Genomic DNA, 25,841 nt, shown 5'->3' on the forward strand with positions numbered 1-25,841 from the left:
GTTTAGAGAAGCAGCTGTTTGCAGCATCAGTTTCCGATACCATGAAATGCATTCTAGGATGTTTTCTTTAAAAATGTATTTGAAAACGGGAAGAACTACCAAAAAAATGTGGGAATCCATATAGCTGTGCAAATTTAATTTTATGTGAAGCTATATAAAAAAATAAATAAAACCACAAGTTTATCCACCTTTAGTGATTTTTTTATTAAATTCTAAAATTCATTGCACAAATCCATGTATAGACAGACTGCAGTACTTGACACTAGCCATCTCCATTGAAACCGAAGTGTATACATCTGTAGGACTATCCTGCCCCTCTGTCTGTCTCCCCTCTCCCCTAGATTGTAAGCTTCTAGGAGCAGGGTCCTCCTCCCCACTGTCTCACAGCCTTCTTCTCTAGCACTTCTATGACAGCCTTCACCTACAGAGCTGTACTGTGTATGGAGAATTGTGTTGCCAATTGTTACTTGTGTTCTGTTTATATTTTGGTTACTGTACTGTAATGTAATGTTCTGTGTACCCTTTACTGTATGTACGGCGCTGCGGATCACTTGTGGCGCCCTATAAATAAAATGTAATAATATCCTGTAGCACATTTTAGTAGACTGCAATGTCTATGATGATATTATATTGTCTATATTAGTGGTTCTTAACTCTAATCCTCAAGTACCCCCAACAGTTTATGTTTTCAGGATGTTGCTATATGCAAACAGGTGGTATAACTACTGGCCCTGCAAAAAAGAATAACTGACCTGTGCATGATTAAAGAAATCCAAAATACATGACTTGTTGGGAGTACTTGAGCATTGGAGTTGAGAACCACTAGTCTAGATGATCAGTTATACCAGAGGTTCCCAAACTCCACCATTACAGTCCAGGTTTTAACGACATACATGCTTGAGCCCAGATGGTTAAATCAAATTGACTGAGATACTAATGAAATCACCTGTGCTCAAGCATGGATAGCCTTAAAACTTGGACTGTGATGGAGGAGTTTGGGAACCTCTGATTTATACAACAAAATTGACATATACATGTAAATGGCAGAACACTCATGGTCACACATCACCCAGTTATTCTATTCTTCCAACCAAATGGTCATGTCACGGTTCATCATAAAGGAAGGAAATCCACTTCCCTATAGTTTTGATATAGTTAACTAATACCTAAATGTTTTGTGCATTTTTTTTGTAAGCGATAAAAATCAAAACCGTTCGCTTCATTTTTATGTTGGTTATTCCCCTATTTGTGTACTTTGTCATATCCTGATGTGATCAGTTGTGTCTCTGGATCTCGATCAAGCAATTATATATCTCCATTAGCATTTGTATCTCAATTGTATTCTCCGTTTTACACAGGGAGTTTCTATGGTTACTGTCATTGTTGTACAGTAATCCCATTGTAACTCCTATAAATTACTGTATTTTTATGCATGCAAATTACAATTTACATTGCCTGCTGTTTGTACATGCTGCTGGTTTGAATCCTCACTGCTTAGGAAATGGCAAGGGAAATAATGAGATTATATTCCATCTGCTAATCACATCTAAAAAGATGACAATATATAAAATAGTAAGAAATGTATAAATGTAAAACACCTGGTTAGTGCAAAGTAAAGACAGACTGAAGGCCACCAGCCAAAATAATTCAATGGTTGATTATGAACCGATTTATATAGAACTAATATACTGTATCACGCAATGCTTTAAATGTTTACTCATCACACAGTCCCCGTGCAGCATATAGAAACATTAACCTACCAACAGGGAAAGCTTAAGAGAGGAGGTGGCGGTGAGCAGCCTCCGTACGGGTCCTCCCACCCTCTTGCCTAAGCAGTTGCAAAATAGAGTCTACTGTGCAGGCGCAAGTCTCCGGGAACATGGCACCTGCATCAAGTTTCCGGTAAATATCTACTGAGCATGCAAAAATCTTTGGGAAAAAAGGCGGACGTGTCACTATCCTGATTTCTACAATGCTGGTGCCAGATGCTGGAGAGGCAAGTGTAATGTATGGTGGGTGCAAAGTGTGCAGTGTGGGTCCCCCCTGGACCAGGGGCCCGTGTGCACCACACTCCCTGCACCCATTACAGATTCGCCCACGCCTACCAGTAAGTTTTTGATTGTGGGGCGAAATTGGAGGACACGGAGAAAAGTCTACTCATTAATAAAAAGATTTAAAAAGGTCAGGGCCCAATTCTGATCCCTGTAACACATCACTAAAAACTTTAGCTCAGCCTGTATATGTTATATTCATACCCGGCATTAGTTTTCTACATGCAAAATGTTCTCTAGCCATGTACATTATTTAATTGCTGAAAACAAACCTGAAGCTTAGAACCTGTCCATTCTCTCTAAAACTTTCCACTTGCTGAATGCCGATCTCCAGTAATAATAACAAAGGGTTCCGTTAGCATTGGAAATATCGAATGTTATCCTAACACATGTACATTTACTCTCTCTTTATGGGTAATTTACATATATTATGCCTTGCTTGTAATATACTTTTAGAATTCTCATAAGGATATTGATACAGACATGCATCTAAGCGCAAATGAAAAATAGGTTAAAAAATTAATAGCATTTTGCTACCTATGCAAAGTTGGCCACAAACTCTGATTCACCCATCTCTGCATGGTGAGCAAAAGCGCCTCCATCTCCCTGCAAATGACAGTAGCAGATGCAGCAGGAACCCTAGAGAAGGTGTGGCTTCACTTTTAGTAAAGAAAGATGTTCTAAAACACAGTACACAATGCATACACATTACAGTAAATGCCTGAAAAGTAAGAAATACCCATTGTATGGAGCAAACAAAATTTTAACTTTTATTTTTAAAGTCCACACTAATAAACAGATCAGCAGCCTTCCCAAACGGAGAAGGAACGTGCTTCAAGAACAGTAAGGAGATTATTGTAATAATAAATGCAGGAGATAAAACGCATATGGTCTATGCATCCACACAGTAATCGCTCAGCTGCCACCCAGAATGCCCATTTCACAGACAGAGTGATCCGGCCAAGCACAGCTCTACATCAAGGTGCATATGCATGGGTCTGACATTGCATTACTCTATGCATTCACAGTTTGCTGATAATTGCCGATGTGTCCACCTTTGGACTTTCTTTTGACTCAAAATCAGGCCCAGTGAATGCATAAATGAAAGTATTTGCAGTGTCTTGTGAGAGATATGTGCCTATTCTGGATATGTTTCTTAGATGTGTGCAGTGGCGTCACTAGACCGGTGTGGACCGCACCGGGGGACATCAAAATGATGGAAGCTGGTATCAGGCCCTGCACAATAAAGTCACAGCCCAGAATCTCCAGGAGCGCTGGGCACGCCCCGAGTAATGACAACAGCGGGGGGGGGGGGGGGCTGGGGTGCCGTGAGCTCATGCCTCCTCCTCATGAGGCCAGCATGCAAAAAGCGCCCTGCCCTCACCATGCAGCGCACTGCTAAGACAGCCTCTGGGTGCAGTCTTCACCTGCAGGTCGCAGTGTCCCGTGGGTGGGGAAATGTGCGGTGACCCGGTCACCGCCGGTGAATAGACGCTAGGCGCATGCCTGTTGTCAGTATACAATACAAACTGCTATTCTATTGGCTGGTATAAACCCACCACGTTCCCTGTTGTCAGTGTACAATACAGAGCTATTCTATTGGCTGGTATAAACCCACCACGTTCCCTGTTGTCAGTGTACAATACAGAGCTATTCTATTGGCTGGTATAAACCCACCACGTTCCCTGTTGTCAGTATACAATACAGAGCTATTCTATTGGCTAGTATAAACCCACCACTTTCCCTGTTGTCAGTGTACAATACAGGGCTATTCTATTGACTGGTATAAACCCACCACGTTCCCTGTTGTCAGTGTACAATACAGAGCTATTCTATTGGCTAGTATAAACCCACCACTTTCCTGGTTGTCAGTGTACAATACAGACTGCTATTCTATTGGCTAGTATAAACCCACCACGTTCACTGTTGTCAGTGTACAATACAGAGCTATTCTATTGTGTGGTATAAACCCACCACGTTCCCTGTTGTCAGTGTACAATACAGAGCTATTCTATTGGCTAGTATAAACCCACCACTTTCCCGGTTGTCAGTGTACAATACAGAGCTATTCTATTGGCTAGTATAAGCCCACCACTTTCCCGGTTCTCAGTGTACAATACTACTACACTATACTATAGTGTGCATGTATTCTTTTTAAATTGATTATGTACTTAACTTAATTTGTAACATTCACTTTCGCTAATCTCCTTGTTGGGCTATAATGGCTTTATTTTACAGGAATACTAAAATCATGTATGTTATGTTGTTCTATTAGGTATAAATCTTAATGACTTGCTACCCCATTGTTATGCATTTCCTACAGACTGAAACTAAAAGGTAATTTAACTTATTCTGTCTATTTCTGGTCTATCTGTACTCTCTTTTAGATTGTATATAAATTATTAGTTGACTTAATTGCAGGTCCTCCTTTGTACAAGAGCATCTTCAACTGATTGATAGTTAGTGGACTGGTCCCAGAGGAGTTACCAGTATTTGTATCAGTGTATTATGTGCTATATCATCAGACAGCTCAGGTTGCTGGTAGCACCTGGACCCAGCAGCAGTGATAATGGGAACATGCGTAAGTGTCAGGGCTATGTAGTGATGCTTTTTGCCATATTCAATTATCGGCGAAAAGTCAGAGGTCAGACTTTTCGCCATCATCTCCGTTTTTCCTGGGGATAAAGTATCGGGCGCATGATCGCGTATCCCCGTATTCAATTAGGATTCGAAAAAAACGGGACCCAGCGAAAAGGTACATATCGAAAAGTCCTGTCACTTTTGGGGAAATCAGTCAAATAAAAAATATATACAGTGGGGCGCTCCAGAAAAAAATAGTTCAAAAGCTGCTCACCTAAAGGATAGGCTAACCCTGGATGTTTGTGCAAAAAAAGAAAAATAAGGAGCACTAATGAAAACCAAATGACTACCAAACTAAAGATGCAGTTATATAAATAAAATGTAAGATCTTTAATGAAATAGGTATAAATGAATAACCAGAATAGGTCTGATATTGCACTACACACTATAATTAGACATAAAAGTTCTTAACATGTGACAGAGACAAACAATAAAAAAATATAGTTGTAACACATATACCAGGTGCAATAATAAGCTAGTAAAATGAGGAATGAATAAATGAATAAAAAACACAAGAATCTTTGTTGATCCTGTTGGTGTTCACAGTCCAGAAAAGTGCTGTATTTAGTTTGAATAGTTAATATCAATTGACATCCAGTTGGGATCTTTAGGTTAAATAGCACAAATTATAAAGGTTCCTACCCACTGGATAATGTGACTATAGGGTTGTGGTAGTCACTTGTAATCTGCCCACTGCCCGATTTCAGTTGGTCCCGGCCGGAAGAAAAAGAAGAGGAGTTTGATTGTATGATTGCTGTGTGCACATTGCCTCTGAGGAAACGGCCAGTTGATACAAGGCCAAGAAACGCGTTAGACCCTCACCAAGACAGACTCCGCTTTAAGTACATAATCAATTTAGGAAGAACACAGGCCTGACATGGGGGATCAATATGGGTACCCCCCAATTGCCCTGCTAAAGGTATTTGGGGTTTTTAAACAGTGTTGGCAGGTGCTTTTATGCTTCTTTGTAAAGGTGGTGAAGAATAGTATTTAGTATTTATTTGGGAAAACAACTAGTCCCATCAAATTTGGGGTACATGAAAATGTGTGCTAGCATATTTTGAAGGCCCTTAAAGTGAATTTTAAAAATTCTTCAAAAATCCACCTGCCGCAACCAACCGCATTCTAGAAAACACCTGCTGCATACTTGGGAACCCCCCTGAGGCTATTTCGCCAGTTTTTAAGTTTACTCCCCAACTTTTTTTTTCACCCCCAAAACATAACCACTTTTTTTGGGGTGTATGTTATTTTATCCATTTTTTTTACACAGATAAGTTTTAAGGGACATACCAAGGACTGCAGGGTGCTTTTTTAAAGTCTGCACCCCAAAACCCCAATTCTGCACTTTTTTCGCCACCTTTACTATGGTGAAAACTTATCCCCGTTTTTTTTATACAAAGACTTTTTGCACCTGCGAAAAGTCTTTGAAATTGAATATGGGGATAAGTGAAAATGCCGAAAATTTCGTCATCGGCGATTTATCGCCGATAACGGACTTTTCGCCGCAAATTGGATACGGCCCTTAGACTTCATTCACTTTAGCACATTAAAAGATCAACAAAATCGCATGTTTTTGATAAACTCAAGTGAGCGAAAACAACATGTGAGGACAAAACCTGAAAATGATAACAAAACAAACCTATGAATACAAATATCTGTATACACCACATTTATAACTACTATAGCTGCTTATTTACTAAACACACATTTACAAATAGAAGCAGCAAAGCAAAAGATAATGAACCAACTGAGCCAGTATTTTCCCAGTCATTGTAATACCTTTGTCTCTTTTCATCTTTGTTAAGATCGTGATCCATTTCCTCTTGCAAAGATCTCCCACTTTCTATCTGGAGCTGCCAGATGACAAGTGCAGAACAGGCTTCAAGGTCTTCAGATCTTAGAGACTTCATCTGATTACAAAGACTGGAAGATAAAGATGTGTTCAAGTATATTAAGAAATCACAATCACTTGGACGTTGCTTAATTTGATAGAACATTTACAATTGCATGGTAGTATGTCATTGTGTTTTCATTATAACCGACAACCCTTTCCTTGAATTACACAGCAAATGTTCATTTGTGAAGTGTACTGAGGATAGAAGCCAATAACTATGATAAATTGTGGTTCACTTGTTCAGGTCCTCTGATTGTTTAACTATTTAAGATTTTTCAATCAGCCGATCAGCTCAGTGGAACATAGCAGAGCTCAGTAATGGCAGCTTCAGTCTGTAGCTCCAGGAGACTCGCTGCATAAGCAGCACATATAGTCTGCACCCAATCCACCACCAGCCTACAAAGCCGATTCTGGTACCTACGATAGCCTGGCTGTGGGTCCCAACAAGTGATGACTATGTTTCAGCTTTTTATCTTGTAATAGCTCCATTATAGAATGTAAGCTCTCACGAGCAGGGACCTCTTTACATTTTCTTCTACTCTTTACTCCCCATAAGGGCACCTAACACATGACTGCCAACTCCCGGCTGCTTATTGTGAGTGTTATAATCGTTATTGCAGCAATGTATATAAATCGTGTCCTTGTCCTGCACTATAATGTACTGTAAGTTACTTGTTTCTTGTTCACTTATTAGTTTTATGTACTATGTAAGGCGCTGCGGAACACTTGTGGCGCCATATAAATAAAGGATAATAATAATAATAATTATTGCTTAGCCCTAATGTTATGCATCTCATTATTTCTTAGCACTTCGTAGACTTGCCTATAGATCAGTCACCTTCATTAGTTACAAGAGTCTCTACCCACACGTGACACACCATAGATCCCCAAATTGCTAACCCAATTACTTTGGGCCATTTCAAAATGTTACCCATGTTAGCCCCCCCATCCCCGTCAGTTATACACCCTCCCCTCTCAGAAGATTTACACAACCACCAACTGTACCAGTTTCCTGCTTTATGGATGACTAATACCTTACACTCCCCTTCCTTAGGATATTCTATAGCACATAGCAATATGTTACATTTCTCTTCAAAACATGTAGAGTAATCAAATCTCTTCTTGAACACATCCTGTAATGCATTTGAAAGATGGTCACCAAACAGGTCTATAGTGGTCATCTTCTGACCAAATTCACCAACATGTCCGATAATGATCCAGATCTATTCTGTTCAAATTACTATAAGACATTAAGGTTTTTTTTCGTGGCCACACAATCTGTGATACAGGATAAATACAGTATCTGATCCAAAAAGACTTGTGTTTTGGTGTTTAACATAATTTCCCATTGTTTCGTGAATTGTTTTGCTTCACCTTTTCTCAAATATATTTCATCAAATCGTAAAACTCTTACAAACATATTACATTATACATCCTTTTATAAAGAGCAAATTGCATTTTATGCAGTGCATAGACAAAGTGCTAGACATTGTTTCAATGGACATTAAGGTTTTGTAGCACAAATTTACCAATAATATTATGATGTACCTTACAAGGTGCTCCCTTTGTCTGTGACTTAGGCCAGTATTCTGGTACAGTTGTAAATCATTAGGCTCCATCTGCAGCAGCATATCTTCTATTGACTGGAGCAAATGGATGAATCCTTTGTAAGACAGGTTATTTCTAGAAACACACACAAAAAAATCATTACACAGTATAAAAAAGACAAACCCTTGTACCAAACATAAGGGAAATGTGATTTATGTGCTTGCTTTGTTGTCATGGTTCTTTCATTCAGACATGTGGTGTGCAGTCCATTGTCCAGTGCAAACGCATAGCAATATTTTTGTCCATAAAAAATAGAATAAAGGCAAAAATGTATCAACAGCTGAGTAACATGACTGCGTAGTATCAACTCCAGTATCAATATCCACGTATTCCCTCTGCCCCACATAGTAATACACGTGTACACCATGGACCTGATACAGATAACTAAATTGAGTGTGCGCGATAGGAACGTGGCTATCCGCCTGTATGCAGAATTGTATCTCTAAAATGCAATGGTATCAGTGTGTACGCTTGGGTTTGCTTCTAATCATCAACATGCACTTGCCCTATATTCGTTGTAAAATATACACCTAGAAATAGGCATATTTTTGCTTACAGGTTCCAGACTATAGATAGACACCAGACAGTCAATAGTTAGACAGGGACAAAAGGTCGACAGGGACAAAAGTCAGACACACCAAAGTTCGACATGTAAAAAGGCCGACAGGTACAAACGGTCGACAGGGTCAAAAGTTTGACAAGAAAATGGTCGATACAAAAATGGTCAGTATGCTAACCCTCCCCTCTCCCCCCCCTAACACTACCCTAACCTCCCCCCCTAGTGCCTAAACCTAACCCTCCCTCCCCGCACCCTAAACCTAACCCTCCCGGGGTGGGTGCCTAACCCTAACCTCCCCCCTAGTGCCTAACCCTAACCTTCCTCAGGGGGGTCCCTAACCCCCTCTTCCCCTGGCTAAGTGTATACTTACCCGGCAGAGAGGACGATTGGTTCTGCGTCCTCGGCGTTCTGCTGTAGGGATTAACATAGGCGTCTGTATTTTTACGCCTTTGTTAAATCCTTTGCCGGGATTACACTGTCGGGATTGACTACATCCCCAGTGAAATATATGGTCAGTGCATCAGTGGTGTGATGGTGTGATGCTCTGGGAAGCCTGATTCTGCTACCTACCTGTTGAAAGAGATAACATGGTAAACATAGTTAACCTCTTGCCTGGAATGGTCACATCAGACACGACTACACCAAGCTAAGTTTGGATGCGACCTGTCAGAAAGGAATCGGTATGAATTACGGCGGCTGGCCGACATGGCTGAAAATCCCGATCGTCCTAAAGGTAAGTATTAACTAACCTAACTTCCCCCACTAACCCTCCTTAGGGGTGCCTAACCTTAATCCCCCCTCTAAGTGCCTATACCTAACCCCCCCTTCCCCGCCGCATAAACCTAAGTCCCCCAGGGGGGTGCCTAACCCTAACCCCCCCTTCCCCGCCGCCTAATCCTGACCTCCCGGGGTGGTGCCTAACCCTAAGTCCCCCCCGGGAACCTTAAAAATAGAACCCTCCCCCACGCGGCTGTCCGTAGCGGCGCCGGGCATCACTTCAATCGGGATGCCGGGTGCTGCTCTCCCGGCGTTGGTAAAATGACAGGCGTCTAGATTTAGACGCCTGTCATTTAACCCTTGCCGGCATAAAGCAGTCGGGAAGCCAGCGATCGGGATTACGTCCGCCGGCTTCCCGACTGCATACCGTCAGAAACGCAAACCAGGCGGCTGCCAAAAGTGTTTGGCCAGGCCTTCTCGATTCGCCGTTTCATCCACAGTCACGGCTTCTCTCCCTGGCCCTGGCTGCAGGAAGTGAATTTCCCTGCAGCCTGGGTTCAATAAACTGGAATGGAGAAAGTGTATTAAAGTAATAAGTGAGTAGTTGCAACAAAAATAAGAAAATACATTAAATAATTCAATGGGCAGGATAGAGTGATGTCATCACAGCACAAAATTATTCACATCTGCTAGTCACTGTTGCGCAAAAAGTAACGTTAGCAGCCGATTATGTACACATTCCTTCCAGCTGTCCCAATTCTGGTGAGGATTAGGGCGATCACCTCCCATAACATACACACACCCACCTCCCCAGGGCTGAGCTCTCAGTCAGCTTTGCCTACAAGGTCTTAAGGAAGAGAGGGTAAGATGGGGCATGTTGCTACTAATCGAACACTCTAATCTGAGCCTATGTAATGTGATGCGATTTATGTGAACTGCAAGGGATGCTTCTTTGTCTGGCTAGCCTACATTGCACTACAACAGGATGAGCCAAAAAACAAATGTGTGTAAACACTATAGAGGGCAAACCGGTAGACATTATGGCCCTCATTCAGACCCACTCGCGAGCGGCTGTCTGCTCGCAAGTGGGTCGATGGTCCGCACTGCGCATGCGCGAGACCCGACGAACGAAGGACTTCCCTTCGTTCGGAGTGTCTCATCAAAGGGGGCGTGCTGTCGATGTTGACTGACAGCACGCCCCCTTTGGGGGGCGTGCCTGCCAGACGGAGGCGTTCCCAAGGGAACGCCTACCGTCTGAAGCAGGCCCCACTGACATCGCTAGTGATGACATCACTAGTGATGTCAGTGGGAGTGATTTTGGCTCTGATAGAGCCAAAATCACTCCTGGCCTTGCGGTTGAAAAACTCAACCGCAGGCTTTTGCTCGCAGTTTCGATGGTCGCGATGGTCAAGACCATCGCGACCATCATCCTGCACGCTCGTATATGCTATGGGTGGTGACCCACAGCTATACGAGCGTCCAGGAGGACGCTCCATATTAATGGAGGTGGGCTCTGGTCAGAGCGTCCGGCTCTGAATCAGGGCCTATGTTCGATTCAGGCAACCGTGTTACTGTGTTACTCTTGTAAAAGTAAAGTTAGTGAACCCATCTGCTTACTCTGTTTTGAGGTCCTTCCACCATTAAGAAGGCTATTTATATTAGTCTGTGCTGGACAGGCTAGGACGCAATGTTGTATTTTGCCGTTTTACTTTTGTGTTGATTCATAAAACCAGGCATGGCTAGATATAAGCCACTGGACTTGTGTGTTGCTGATCATCTACTGCATAACAAATGTGCTACCATCTACCAAAGCAGGCGGCACCTGATCTTACGACACAGATATCTATATAATATATGAGAGAGAGAGAGAAAAAGAGAGAGAGAGAGAGAAAAAAAGAGAGAGGGAGAGATAGTGTGTGTGTCTGTCTGTCTTTTTCCTTAATGCACAGACAGAGTTTTCTACCTAGCGCCACCAAATTTGGCATGGTGGTGTAGTTTGACCAGGATTAGGTTTTTGCCTAGGTTTGAAATTCTTCAGGGCCACACAGTGTCACATAATCCCATAAACCCGGGACACTCTTAAATTACACAGGTTCTGGGGCTGGCTTTATACACACACAGTCACACTCATCTCTTCCTAAGTGCTGTGTTGCATCACTTTTTACATACATGAAATACGGAGTTAGTCAGCCCTTAGTTAGCATTTCACTCGCTGTCTCACCTTACAGCAGCCACCCTGAGGGTCTTGTCTGGCAGGCTCATGAGCAGCTCAACACTCAATACATTCAGACTGTGGCAGACAGCATAATCAATACACAATCTTTGATCTTGGCAAAGCTTAGCATACAGAGATTACAAACAGAAGGAGATTGATCGCTGGCACTGTGGGTGGGCCCACTTCTGTTTTGGAATGGGACCACAGTCTCTGCATTCCCCCTCTGATGGCAGCCCTGCTAGACATGGTCTTCAATGTTGGTGTGCAGAGTGATTTCAGGGGGTGATTCAGCTGTGGATGAAGTTACAGGGATCACGCAAATTCACGATCAGGAATCTGCAAATGCGCCTCACCCACACTGCGCATGTGCAGTATTGGTCTGCGATCCCGCACGCAGTCCGGCAGCAGATTGTCAGTTATTTACTCATAATTTGCTTAGTTATCCAGGATATAGGCGAGGACAATGTAAAAAAAAAAAATGAAGGCTGCAAGTGTACTTCAGGTACCAGTCTTCAACTCAGGCAATGACGAGTATCCCAGCTAGTATATAATAAAAATCCATGTACATCAATAACATTTTGCCTGCTTCCCGAATTAGCTTTCACGAAGCCCCGTTGTAAGCCTACCTAGACAGCCGGATAAATATCCAGAAGTCACCATGGACACCGGCAGTTAGTTCCACTTCGGTGAATGCTAATCGGAAGGCAGGCAATGTGTTATTGATATGCCTTACTCTCTGACCCATCGAGGCATGGACTTGACAAAACCGCTGAAAGTGTCCTGTGGTATCTGGCACCAAGATATTAGCAGTAGATCCTTTAAGTCCTGTAAGTTGAGAAGTGGGGCCTCCATAGCTCAGACTTGTCTTTCTAGCACATCCCACAGATTCTTGATTGGATTGAAATTTGGGGAATTTGGAGGCTAAGCCAACACATTGAACTCTTTGTCATGTTCCTCATACCATTTCTGAACAAATTTTGCAGTGTGTTAGGGCACATTATCTGGCTGAAAGAGGCCACTGCCATCAGGGAATGTCGTTGCCATGGAGGGGTGTACTTGATCTGCAACAATTTTAAAAGGTAGGTGGTAAGTGTCAAAGTAACATTCACATGAATGCCAGAACCCAAAGATTTCCAGTAGAACATTGCCCATAGCATCACACTGTCTCAAATTTCTTGTATTCTTCCCATAGTTCATCCTGGTGTCATCTCTTCCCCAGGTAAATGATTACATGCAAGCAGCCATCCACATGATAAAAAAGAAAACATGATACATCAGACCAGGCTACTTTCTTCCATTGCTGTATGGTCCAGTTCTGATGCTCAATGCCCATTGCAGGCGCTTTTGGCGGTAAACAGGGGTCAGCATAGGCACTATTACCTGTCTTTAGCTACGCAGCCCTACACAGCAAGCTGTGATGCACTGCGAGTTACTGACCTTTCTATCATAGCCAATATTAACTTTTTTCAGCAATTTGCCCTACAGTAGCTCTTCTGTGGGATAGGACCAGACGGGCTAGCCTTTTCTCCTCATGCACATCAATGAGCCTTGGCCACCCATTATCTGGTCTCTGGTTCATCAATTTTCCTTCCGTTGACCATTTTTGGTAGGTACTAACCACTGCATCCTGGAAATATCCTACAAGACCTGACACTTTTAAGAAGCTATGACCCACTTGTCAAAGTTGCACAGATCCTTATACTTGCCCATTTTCTCTACTGCCAACACATCAACTTCAAGAACGACTTGTTCACTTGCTGCCTAATATACCCCACCCATGACAGTTGCCATTGTAACAAGATAATCAATGTTATTCACTCCATCTGTCAGTAGTTTTAATGTTATGGCTGATCAGTGTATGTGTATAATATATATAAATTATATACATACAGTACATACATACATACGTAGCAGTAGATGAACATTACCCATTTTAAAATTTACAAAATAGGTAATACATTTCAAAGCACACAACTATAAAGGGAATCGGTAAGATATCCCAGCGGCCGCATGGCCGGGAGTTTGAATCCCAGCAGCAGCAGGCCGACAAACCAGCAGAGCCCGGCAGCGGAAGCCCGAAAGCGCTGGAAATCCTGATCGTCCTAAGGTAAGTATCGACTAACCTAACCCCACTTAACCCTAACCCTCCTTAGGGGTGCCTAACCCTAACCTCCCCCCCTGTGCCTAACCCTAATCCCCCCTCTAAGTACCTAACCCTGATCCCCCCCTTCCTAAACCTAAGTCCCCCGCGGGAAAATGTCAGGCTTCAACATCTAGACGCCCGGCATTTCACCCTCGCCGGGATATGACAGTCGGGAAGCCGGCTGCCGGTATTAAGGCAGCCAGCTTCCCGATTGTATACCCTATAAAGTGGGGGCAGTAGCGAAAACAGCAGAATCAGGCAAGATGAGAACACAGATCAAGCTTATGGATAAATCGGTTGGTAAGGCTTATTGTCAGTGTCTGCTATCTGTAACTGAATAAACAAATTGCTTTTTTAAATTATTAAATTGTGAGGCCTAAATTTTAGTCTGGAACTTACATATTTGGTCCTAGCTATCAAATCTTCAGAACCTTAAATCTGTTCTACTTGCGACGTCTGGATCTCGTGTTGGGGGTTGCTGATGCCTGACATAGTCCAATGACAATGCCGGTTGTACAAGTGATCTGCACTGCAATATCACCATTTAGTGTGGGGACTGGTTTGGGAAGTTTATCCCAGAACTGGTTGTGAATTTGTATCTGAACAATTGCATTTGAACAACCAGATTGCTGTATTAGTAGTTTATCTGTCTGATAATGTTCCATTATCATGCAGTACAACATACAAAGATGGCCACAACACCACACAACGGGGCCACACACACCAGTAGAGGGGCCCGATACATCTCCGGGCGGTCCTGCCAGAAGTAGACCACCTGTGGCTCTCCAGCAAGGTAGAAATACCAGTATTCCATGTCCACCTCTATGTCTAGTTCTAGTCCATGTCTAGTTCTACATTGGTTAGTAAGCCACAGGCTGCCTTCTTATGATCAGTGTAATAACTTTCCCTACATGTTTCACTTGCAGGGTGACAGCTTGTAATTGGAGTCAAACAATATTTATGTACAAGTCCCAAGGGTGAGGCATGCCACGAGGTACCGAACACACAACCTACAAAATTAATAAAATGGTTCTAATAGCTATGAGAGTCACTAGTGTAGGACTCTTGTTCTCAAGTGGACTTGAAAATCTTGAGGTGTTTGCCTGTTGTGAAGCAAGTTTACTAAAAATACGATGATAAAAGGATCATAATAAATAAATCCTTTATGCAGAAAGAGAGCCAGCTGATAATTAATAACTTGTAGAAGTGCCAGGATAATTGCCATCGCATTCGCCAAGGTCTTGAGAGGCAGGAACAATTGATCAGTGTAGAGGCGCAGCCCGCCAGCTATCTCTTGGTTTGAGATCAGATCTAGAGACCACCTGCAGACACACTCATCTTGTGGTGGACAAATGAGGAATTGGTGAAGGCTTCAGTTGTTTAATAATGCAAATTAAGATTTAAACATTGTGACAATAGAAATCTGTTAATCCTTTTTACAGCGTTGTAAATAGCCATTCATGCTTCACTTCCAGACCGCCTGCTTTGTGTAGGGTTTAACGTAAATAGACACTACAAGAATCAGATATCTGTCCAGCCACACTGAATTCTGGCCTGCTTTCAAGCCAATTTTATTTTATTACAAAAATTACTAAAAGCTTGATTTATATATAGATTTTTTTTCATTCAAACAATAGTGAACACTACAGAATAGACTGCAGTATCTATCGGCACATAATAAGACAATAGAAGATGTCTACAAAGAACTGTGCATGTATCAACAGTGTTTGTTTTAGGTGCACAAAGCTAGACTATAACCTAGATGCAGCTAAGCAGGGCTTTTCTTTGCTTTCTTAACTGGTCTCGCCAAACCATTATTTTGCTACATAGCTCATTTTTCCCCAGTGTGATTATGTCTGGGTGGTCTTTGTGGGTGCCACTTGAGGGGACGCCAATAATACGGAGCAGGAGGGAAGGGACACTAACAGAAAGAAGATCAGAATTTATGACAATCTGCAGCAGGCTCAGGATCAGGGGTCAACAAACAAGAGCTTCCACCCTTTTACAGGTTGCTTCCTGGTAACAGTCTGATTAAGCTGACAGCTTGAATTATATCTGTTACAATCTATAGCAGACAATACATCTGTGCTTGGGCATCTTCAACCCAGCTGAAGCTGTGCAGTAGATGAGAAAAAGCATCTCTCTCTTGGCAGCACAAGGGATACAATATCCCTTAAACTCCAGTTACTTACGGTCTTTGCTAAACAATGGTATAAAGTGTGAGATTTACATTTTCTCAATAAATCGTACATTTAATCTTGCTTACACCTTAAGTAACAATGTTAATTTTGTCCTCATATCCATTTATTCACACTAAAGAGCCTATTCATAAAAGATGTCTGCATGGATTTAGATGCAGAATCTCCAATGTTCGCAATTTATTTTCTAAGATTCATGGTTCGAACCAATTCTTCTTTCCCATAACTCAGGAGAGAACATAGGATAGCGAGGAGAAAAAGTGTATTCGCTGCCAACCACTTCAAATCCACTGAGTCCAGGAGGTTCAATGGGGGAGCTTGTAACCCCTTGAGAACTAAAGACAAATCCCACAGTGCCACCGGTGGGACAAAGGTCGGCTGCACTCTGAGAACACCCTGAAAAAAAATTCTAACATCCGGCAGAGAAGCAATCTTTCGCTGGAACCAAACTGACAGTGCAGAAACCTCAGAGAGGCCAGGCGGAGACCGAGGTCTAACCCAGCCTGGAGAAAAGCAAGTACCCGATAAACCCTAAAAACCTTTAGGGTCAGACTTTCTGTGGGAACACCATTGACCAAAAGAATGCAAAACTCTGTAATAGATGCGGGCAGAGGAGGGCTTTCGTGCCCTAAGCATCGTTAGATCAAAAAGATGGAGAAACCTTTGGCTCTTAAGACTCAATAGCCACGCCGTCAAAGACAGACGAGGTAGGTCCAGATGCAGGCCGGGACCCTGCACTAACAGATCTGGCCATAAAGGAAGAGAAAGTGGAGTGTCTATGGATAGATTCTCTATGTCGGTGAACCAATGGCGCTTGGGCCAAGCAGGAGCTACCAGTATTACTGTGCCGCCTTCCTGCTTGAATTTCCTGAGGACCCTTGGGAGGAGCGAAAACGGATGAAAGAGATACGCCAGCTTGAAGTCCCACTTCACTGCCAGCACGGCAATGAAGGCTGCTGTGGGGTCTCTGGTACAGGACCCGTACCTTGGAACCTTGTAGTTGTGGCATGAGGCCATGAGGTCCATGTCTGGTAGGTCCCATTTGTTTACCAGAAGTTGACAAACCCCCGGATGGAGAGCCCACTCTCTGGCGTGTATGCCCTGATGACTTAATAAGTCCGCTTCCCAGTTGAGGACTCCCAGGATAAATATTGCCAAGATAGCCGAAAGATGATATTCTGCCCAGATCAGAATGTTTGTCACTTCCCTCATGGCTGCATGACTTTGCGAGCCTCCCTGATGGTTGAGAGGCTACTGTGGTCGTGTTGTCGGACTGTATCTGGACCGTCCTGCCTTGGAGTAGGTCCTGTGCCAGGATGAGTGTTTTGTTTGCTGCGGGCAGTTCCAGGATGTTTAAGGGCAGGTGTCTTTCCTGATTTGTCCATCTTCCCTGAAAGGTATGATGACCTTTCACCACCCCTCCATCCGTGAAGACTGGTAGCTCTGGTGATGAGTACCCAATTTGGAATCCAAAATTGGGTGACCCTTGTACAGATGAGCCTTTTGTAGCCACCACAAGAGAGAGAGAGACGAACCTCAGGAGTGAGAAGGATCCTTTGGGACCGTATTAGATGATACTGCCCATTGCACCAGGAGAGAATCAATTGTTGCAGAGACCTGGAATGGAATTGAGCATATTTCACCATGTCGAAGGTGGTGTCACGCTTGGCGCTGGGGGAGTGGAAACTCTGGGTCCGGGTTGCGGGAGGAAACGAAGGCGGGGGGCCTGGATATATGTTCTCCTCATCCACAGCTCTCGAGTGTTGACGAGACCAGGGCAATGGTGCGGAGTCTAACCCACAGGATGGTGTTCGCCAGTGACCCCTCCATTCGGGATTTGGGCTTAGCTGCACCCTGTGAGCAGGTAGCGGTCCTTTGACCAGGTACCCGAGCTCAGTGGGAATTGGAGACACAAATAACCGTGGCCCTAATAAGAGATGCCTAAGGTTTAAGGCACTGTGGAGTGATCCACAAACAACGTAAAGAAGTCTGGCAATACTGTAGCACAAAGTTCACTATGACACGTTTAGCACACAGGCAGATATGGTAATTCACTGTTGTATGAAGTTCACTAGAGGCTCGTTTAGCACACAGGCAGATAGTAATTAACTGTTGCACCTGGTTCACTAGAGACTTGTTTAGCACACAGGCAGATGGTAATACACCGTTGCATGAAGTTCACTAGAGACACGTTTTAGCACACAGGGAGATGGTAATTCACTGTTGCACAAGGTTCACTAGAGACACGTTTAGCAGACAGGCAGATGGTAACTCACTGTTGCACAGGGATCACAGTAACGTCTTGGCACACAGGCAGAGATGGAACACACTGTAGAGGAAATAGAACGCCAGGAACCTGGACCGGAACTCAACTAGGGACTAGGAGACAACCGTTGTTCAGGCAGTTTGCAGAAAGGTGGAAGCAGGCTATATACCCCACAGAACCCTTTGATAGGTGCACAGCGATCAGCTGATGCTCACCTATCCCAGGCCAGAAGTACAGTCACATGGGCCGACTGACATGGCGGCGCCCATGCCGGGAACCCCGAGTCCAGACACCGGACTGCCCGCAGTCCCCTACGCACGGGGAGAATGCTCAGCGTCCTCTCAGCCGCCGCGCCAGCTGCCCGACCGCCCGGGAGATCAAAGGAAGCCGGCGAGGAGGTAAGGCCGCGCTGATCCCCGGCAGAGCCCTGACAGTACCCCCCCCTTTCAGGGTGGGCACCGAACACCCCATAGGCTTATTTGGAAATTTCCTATGGAAGTCTCGGACCAACCGTGGAGCATGCACATCGGAAGCCTTGACCCAAGCCCTTTCTTCGGGACCATAGCCCCTCCAATCGATGAGGTATTGAAGAGTATTAAACTTAAGGTGTGAATCCAAGATCTTCTCCACTTCAAACTCAGTACCCTGTAAAGTCTGTACTTGAGGCAATTTGGGAGGAACAATTTGAAATCGATTGAGCACCAGAGGACGTAAAAGAGAAATATGGAATGAATTGCAGATTTTCATTTGTGGAGGAAGTTCCAACTTATACACTACTGGATTGATTATCTTAATGATGCGATAGGGGCCAATAAAGCGTGGAGCAAGTTTCATCGTGGGTACCTTCAAACGAATGTTCTTGGAAGATAACCAAACCCTACCCCAACTTTTAAAAAGGGAACAGCCAAACGTTTCCTATCGGCAAATCTCTTATAATTCTTTGAGGATTGTACCAAGGAATGGTGAATCTTATTCCACAGGGTTGAAAATGACTCAATCTCCTTGACTGCTGCCGGAACTTCTACCGCTGGAAGATGTTCGAAGTCAGGGACTCGGGGATGTCTACCGAAGACAGTGAAGAAGGGTGTGGACTTGGATGACGAATGATACTTAAAATTGTGAGAAAATTCTGCCCATGGTAGAAGGTCCACCCAATCATCCTGAGAAGATGATACAAAAAGCCTGATGAAGGTCTCAAGTTCTTGATTAACCCTTTCGGTTTGACCATTCATCTGAGGGTGGTATGCTGAAGAAAATTTTAATTTAACTCCACATGTATTGCACAGGGCTCTCCAAAATTTGGCCACGAATTGGACCCCACAATCAGAGATTATCTCCTTAGGGAGACCGTGTAATCTGAAGATATCCCGGATGAATATTTTAGCCAATTGAGGAGCCGATGGAAGACCAACCAGAGGAACAAAATGTGCCATTTTTAAGAAGCGATCCACGACCACCCATACCGTATTGTGTCCCTTGCATCAAGGTAGCTCGGAAATGAAGTCCATAGAGATATGAGTCCATGGGGCAACTGGAACCGGTAATGGGCGTAATGGACCCATCACCCTCCTGCGAGGTGTCTTATGCTGCGCACATTTAATACAGGACAGGACAAATTCTCTGACATCTCCCTTCATGGTGGGCCACCAGTAGGAACGTGGTAGGAATTGATAAGTTTTAGTGATTCCTGTATGACCAGCAAATAACGAAGCGTGAGCCCATGTCAACAGTTTTTTACGTAAACTGGGAATAACTAAAAAATTTTCCCGGAGGCGGAGAGGATATCTGTGTAGGAGCGAAAACAATTGGATCAAGAATTGGACGTATCTGCGGATGGTCCTCTTCCTCTACCATAGTCATAAAAGAACGGGAGAGAGCATCCACTTTTTTGTTTAAAATGCCTGGGCGAAATTGAAGCCTTAGATTGAACCTGGAAAAAAAAAAAAGAGACCATCGGGCCTGCCTGGCCATTCAATCTATGAGCAGTTTGTAGATAAGTTAGGTTCTTATGGTCTGTAATGACCGTAACTGGAAATCTAGCTCCTTCCAGAAGATAACGCCATTCCTCTAGTGCCAAGCGTATAGCTAATAGTTCCTGATCTCCAATAATATAATTTTTCTCTGCGGGAGAGAATTTCCGGGAGAAGAATCCGCAGGGGTGGATTTTCCCATCTTCAGCGATCTGAGACAATACGGCCCCAATTCCAACAGAGGATGCGTCCACTTCTACCGTAAATGATTGATCCAGCTGAGGCTGGCGGAGAATTGGGGCAGTGGAAAATGTCATTTTTAATTTTTTAAAAGCTTGTATTGCTGGATCAGGCCAAGAGGATGGGCTGGCTCCCTTCCTTGTGAGAGAAGTGATAGGAGAGACCAATGTGGAGAAATGTGGAATGAACCTCCTATAATAATTTGCAAAACCCAAGAAACGTTGAGTAGCTTTCAACGAAGTAGGCTGAGGCCAATCGGCAATAGCTTTCAGTTTATCAGGGTCCATTTGAAGAATTTTTCCAGAGATTATATGCCCCAGGAAGGGTACCGAGGTCTGATTAAAGAGGCATTTTGACAACTTTCCAAAGAGACGATGATTTCGGAGACGAGACAACACTTCTAGTACATGCCGATGATGGTCTTGTAAGTTTGTAGAAAAAATTAAAATATCATCGAGATAAACTACCACAAATTTATAGAGAATGTCCCGAAAAATCTCATTGACGTAGCCTTGAAATACAGCTGGCGCGTTACAGAGTCCAAAAGGCATTACCAGGTACTCGAAGTGTCCATCCCTAGTATTAAAAGCGGTTTTCCACTCATCCCCTGCCTTTATCCGAATTAAATTGTAGGCCCCACGTAAGTCTAGTTTGGTGAAAAACTGAGCTCCTCGGACCTTGTCGAAAAGTTCGGAAATCAGGGGTAGTGGATACCGATTCTTTATCGTAATTTGGTTTAGGCCCCGATAATCTATACAAGGGCGGAGCCCTCCGTCCTTTTTCCCTACGAAGAAGAACCCTGCTCCAGCAGGAGAGGATGACGGCCGGATAAATCCTTTAGCAAGGTTGTCCTTAATGTACTCTGCCATAGCGGTAGTCTCAGGAACAGATAATGGATAAACACGGCCACGAGGAGGGGTCTTCCCCGGAAGCAGGTCAATAGCACAATCCCATGGTCGATGCGGAGGGAGTTTATCTGCCGCTTGTTCGCAGAATACATCAGCGAACTCCTGGTAGGGTTCTGGTAAATTGGAGTGAGAGGGACCCACAGAGATAGAGGGTGGAGAGAACATCTCGGATGGACAGGTAACTGTGGTTAATTTACGCAAAGGAACCACCTTGGTCAAACACTTCTGTAAACAACTTGATCCCCAGGACAAAATTTGCATCTTATTCCAATTGAACACAGGGTTGTGCTTTTTTAACCAGGGTAGCCCCAACACCAGCTCATAGGGAGATTTAGGTAACACAAATAATTCCAGCCATTCCTGATGAAGACATCCAATCTTGATGGATAATGGATGGGAGAGAGAAGAAAGAGATTCTCCTAGCACTGTTTTACCATCTAAGCCGGAGAGTACTAGTTTATTGGGTAATGGAACGACAGGAATACCTGGAGTCCGAACGAGAGTATCTGAAATGAAATTGCCTGCCGCTCCGGAATCAATTAGAGCTTTAACCCTCTTTGTCCTGGACCCATGGGAAAGCGACACTGGTAGAAGACTGTCTGTTATTTGGGATGACTTGGGCATAACCCCTAACTGAATGCTCCCTACTTCAGTCAGGGTCTCGCATTTCCCGCAAGCAGAGGACAATTCTTCAAAATGTGGTCGGGAGCAGCACAATAAATACATAATTTATTTTGGAAACGCCTGTTGCGTTCTACAGCTGTAAGCTTGGACTTATTGACCTGCATGGGTTCTTCTTCACTACTAGGAGAGAGAGAAGACTGGTTCACAGGAGGAGTACGGACTTGAAAGCATTCCCCTCTGCCTCTACTAGCCCAGCGTTCCCGATGGCGAAGGTCGATCTTGATGCAGAGGGAGATGACATCAGCAAAGGACTCCGGTAAATCTCTGGAGGCCAACTCGTCCTTCATCCTTTCTGATAGTCCATGGAGGAAGGATGCCTTGAGAGCTTCCTCGTTCCACTTTAGCTCAGATGCCAGGGTTTGAAACTGAACTACATACTGACCAATAGATCGGGTCCCCTGGCGCACACGAAGCAAATCGGATGAGGCTGAAGCGGAGCGGCCTGGTTCGGCAAAAATCCTTTTAAATGCTGAAACAAATCCTTCATAATTTGACACAATGGGGTCAGCTCGTTCCCACAGGGGAGAAACCCAGTCCAGAGCAGCCCCGGTCAACAGGGAAATAACATATGCCACCTTTGCTCGAGAGGTGGGGAAATTCTGGGGGAGACATTCAAATTGGATCGCGCATTGGTTAATAAACCCTCGGCACCGCCTGGGATTACCATCAAATCTCTCCGGGGTTGCCAACTGGAGACGAGATTTAGATCCCGAAGCCCCTTGAGGCAAAACAGGTGGAGGGGGTGCAGCGGCTGCAGCTGGTGGAACCGGGAGAATAGATGCCAATGTAGTTTGGATCGAGACCAGCTGTCTAGAGAGCTCCTGCAGGTACTGGGCCACTTGCTGTTGGGCTGCCTCCTGGTTATCCATCAGAGAGGCCAGGTCCTGAAGGGACCCTGTACCTTGGGACCCAGCGGCTTCCATTGTGCGGCCTGAACAAACTGTCAGGCTTGGCGCTGGGGGAGTGGAAACTCTGGGTCCGGGTTGCGGGAGGAAACGAAGGCGGGGGGCCTGGATATATGTTCTCCTCATCCACAGCTCTCGAGTGTTGACGAGACCTGGGCAATGGTGGGGAGTCTAACCCACAGGATGGTGTTCGCCAGTGACCCCTCCAATTGGGATTTGGGCTTAGCTGCACCCTGTGGCAGGTCGCGGTCCTTTGACCAGGTACCCGAGCTCAGTGGGAATTGGAGACACAAATAACTGTGGCCCTAATAAGAGATGCCTAAGGTTTAAGGCACTGTGGAGTGATCCACAAACAACGTAAAGAAGTCTGGCAATACTGTAGCACAAAGTTCACTAGAGACACGTTTAGCACACAGGCAGATATGGTAATTCACTGTTGTATGAAGTTCACTAGAGGCTCATTTAGCACACAGGCAGATAGTAATTAACTGTTGCACCTGGTTCACTAGAGACTTGTTTAGCACACAGGCAGATGGTAATACACTGTTGCATGAAGTTCACTAGAGACACGTTTTAGCACACAGGCAGATGGTAATTCACTGTTGCACAAGGTTCACTAGAGACTCGTTTAGCACACAGGCAGATGGTAACACACTGTTGCAAGAAGTTCACTAGAGACACGTTTAGCACACAGGCAGATGGTAACTCACTGTTGCACAGGGATCACAGTAACGTCTTGGCACACAGGCAGAGATGGAACACACTGTAGAGGAAATAGAACGCCAGGAACCTGGACCGGAACTCAACTAGGGACTAGGAGACAACCGTTGTTCAGGCAGTTTGCAGAAAGGTGGAAGCAGGCTATATACCCCACAGAACCCTTTGATAGGTGCACAGCGATCAGCTGATGCTCACCTATCCCAAGCCAGAAGTACAGTCACATGGGCCGACTGACATGGCGGCGCCCATGCCGGGAACCCCGAGTCCAGACACCGGACCGCCCGCAGTCCCCTACGCACGGGGAGAATGCTCAGCGTCCTCTCAGCCGCCGCGCCAGCTGCCCGACCGCCCGGGAGATCAAAGGAAGCCGGCGAGGAGGTAAGGCCGCGCTGATCCCCGGCAGAGCCCTGACAGGTGGACATCATTGACCCCAGCACGTGCATCGCTGATAGAATGGATACCCTTCGCTTGCGTAGCAATATTACAGCAGAAATCTTGCCCTCTGGCAGAAATACCATTTGTGCCAGAGAATCCAGAAGTACCCCAAAGTGTACCATCTGCTGTATCGAAGACAGAGGATTTCTTCCAATTGATGATCCAGCCGTGTGTCTGTAGGCAGGCAATGGTCAGTTGGATATGATGTTATAGAACAGCTGGAGACTGTGCCAATATCAGAAGGTCATCCAGGTATGGGAGTATTCCGATTCCCTGATGCCTGAGGTAGGCCGTCATAACCACCATTATTTTAGTGAAGACCCGAGGGGCCGTTGATAGACCAATGTGCAGTGCCTGAAATTGGTAATGTTGTTGTAGGGCAGCAAACTGTAGAAATTGTTGGTGGGATGGCATTATAGGCACATGCAGATACGCATCCTGAATGTCCAGGGAAGCCATAAAATCCCCAGGTTCCATTGCCAAAATAATTGACCGAAGTCTCCATACGGAACTTGGGTACACTGATAAACTTGTTGAGGGTTTTCAGATTTAGAATAGGGCAATGAGACCCATTTGGTTTCTGAACCAAAAATAGATTGGACTAATAACCCCTTCCTTGTTGAACCACAGGAACCGGGATTTATCACCCACAGCAGGGAGTAAATGGCCTCCTGGAGGGCCAAGGCCTTGATAGAATCTGATGGGGGAGTTGTACAACAAATTATTTTGAGGAGGATGCCTCCAGAAAGGGAGAGCATACCCCTGAGAGACCACTTCTCGGACCCAGGTGTCTGTTGTTGTTTGATGCCAGCAGTTTTCAAATTGAAGAAGTTGGGCTCCCACCCTGGGATCCCCCAGGAGGAGGCCCCCCCATCAGGCAGAGGGTTTGTCATACGGCTTAGAAGCGGGACGTCTGAATGGCCAAGATCTCTTAGCTTGCTGCTTAGTGGTCCTGTGAGAACTAGACGGTCTGGAGGAAGACTGTCCTTTTGCTCTTCCCTGAGGACGAAAGGACCGAAAAGAAGATTGCCTAGACTTTGATGCAGCTGTTGATGGCAGACCTGCGGATTTTGAGGCTGCCAGAGTAGCAACTGTCTTATCCAATTCTGCTCCAAAAAGTATGTTTCCATAAAAAGGTAAGGATTCCAGAGCCTTCTTAGATCTGTTATCTGCTTTCCAGGACCTTAACCAAAAGGCAAATTCAAGTTGCTGCTAGAGCGTGGTGAGGTCACTACTCCCTCACCAAGTACATTCGTGGATCTAAGACGGGGGAACACTTAGCACATCCTATAGCCCTTAGTAAAAAAAAGTGGAGGAGGCAACTTTTAATAGAATGTTAAAAGTTTATTTGTTCTTAAGAAAAAGAGTAATGGTATAACATACCTTTGTTAACTCTTTTTCTTTGAGGTCCATAGGGTCCACAGGAATTACCTTGGGGTATGTGGTTGGAGTGATCCAGGCACCAAACAGTTACAAGCTTTAGCTCCCAGGATGCACTGGGTCCTCCTCCATATATACCCCACCCCTGGCTATAGGCAGTTTGTTACCAAGCCCAAGGCAGGAGAAGTAAAGAGGAGAAGGAAGGACAATTGTACCACAGAAACACTTTCTCTAAGAAGAGGAAATCATTGAAATGCAAAAGAAAAAGATTACCAAATAACAACCAGGTGCGTTAGAGTGGGTGCCCT

At 44.6% G+C, this 25,841-nt stretch overlaps 1 protein-coding gene across 1 annotated transcript in view; it reads right to left on the reverse strand.

Annotated features, from left to right (window-relative positions):
• Positions 1-25,841, reverse strand: part of KIZ (kizuna centrosomal protein) — a 158,996-nt gene that overhangs the window by 85,739 nt on the left and 47,416 nt on the right. The window contains exons 6-7 of the mRNA XM_088477334.1: positions 8,134-8,268; positions 6,471-6,614 (exon numbers count right to left, since the gene is read on the reverse strand). Of these exons, the coding sequence (XP_088333460.1) occupies positions 6,471-6,614; positions 8,134-8,268 (279 nt within the window). The remainder of the gene's footprint in view (positions 1-6,470; positions 6,615-8,133; positions 8,269-25,841) is intronic.

The sequence above is a fragment of the Taudactylus pleione genome, unplaced genomic scaffold (assembly GCF_031769625.1).
Source record: "Taudactylus pleione unplaced genomic scaffold, aTauple2 ptg000201l, whole genome shotgun sequence".
Lineage (NCBI taxonomy): Eukaryota > Metazoa > Chordata > Amphibia > Anura > Myobatrachidae > Taudactylus > Taudactylus pleione.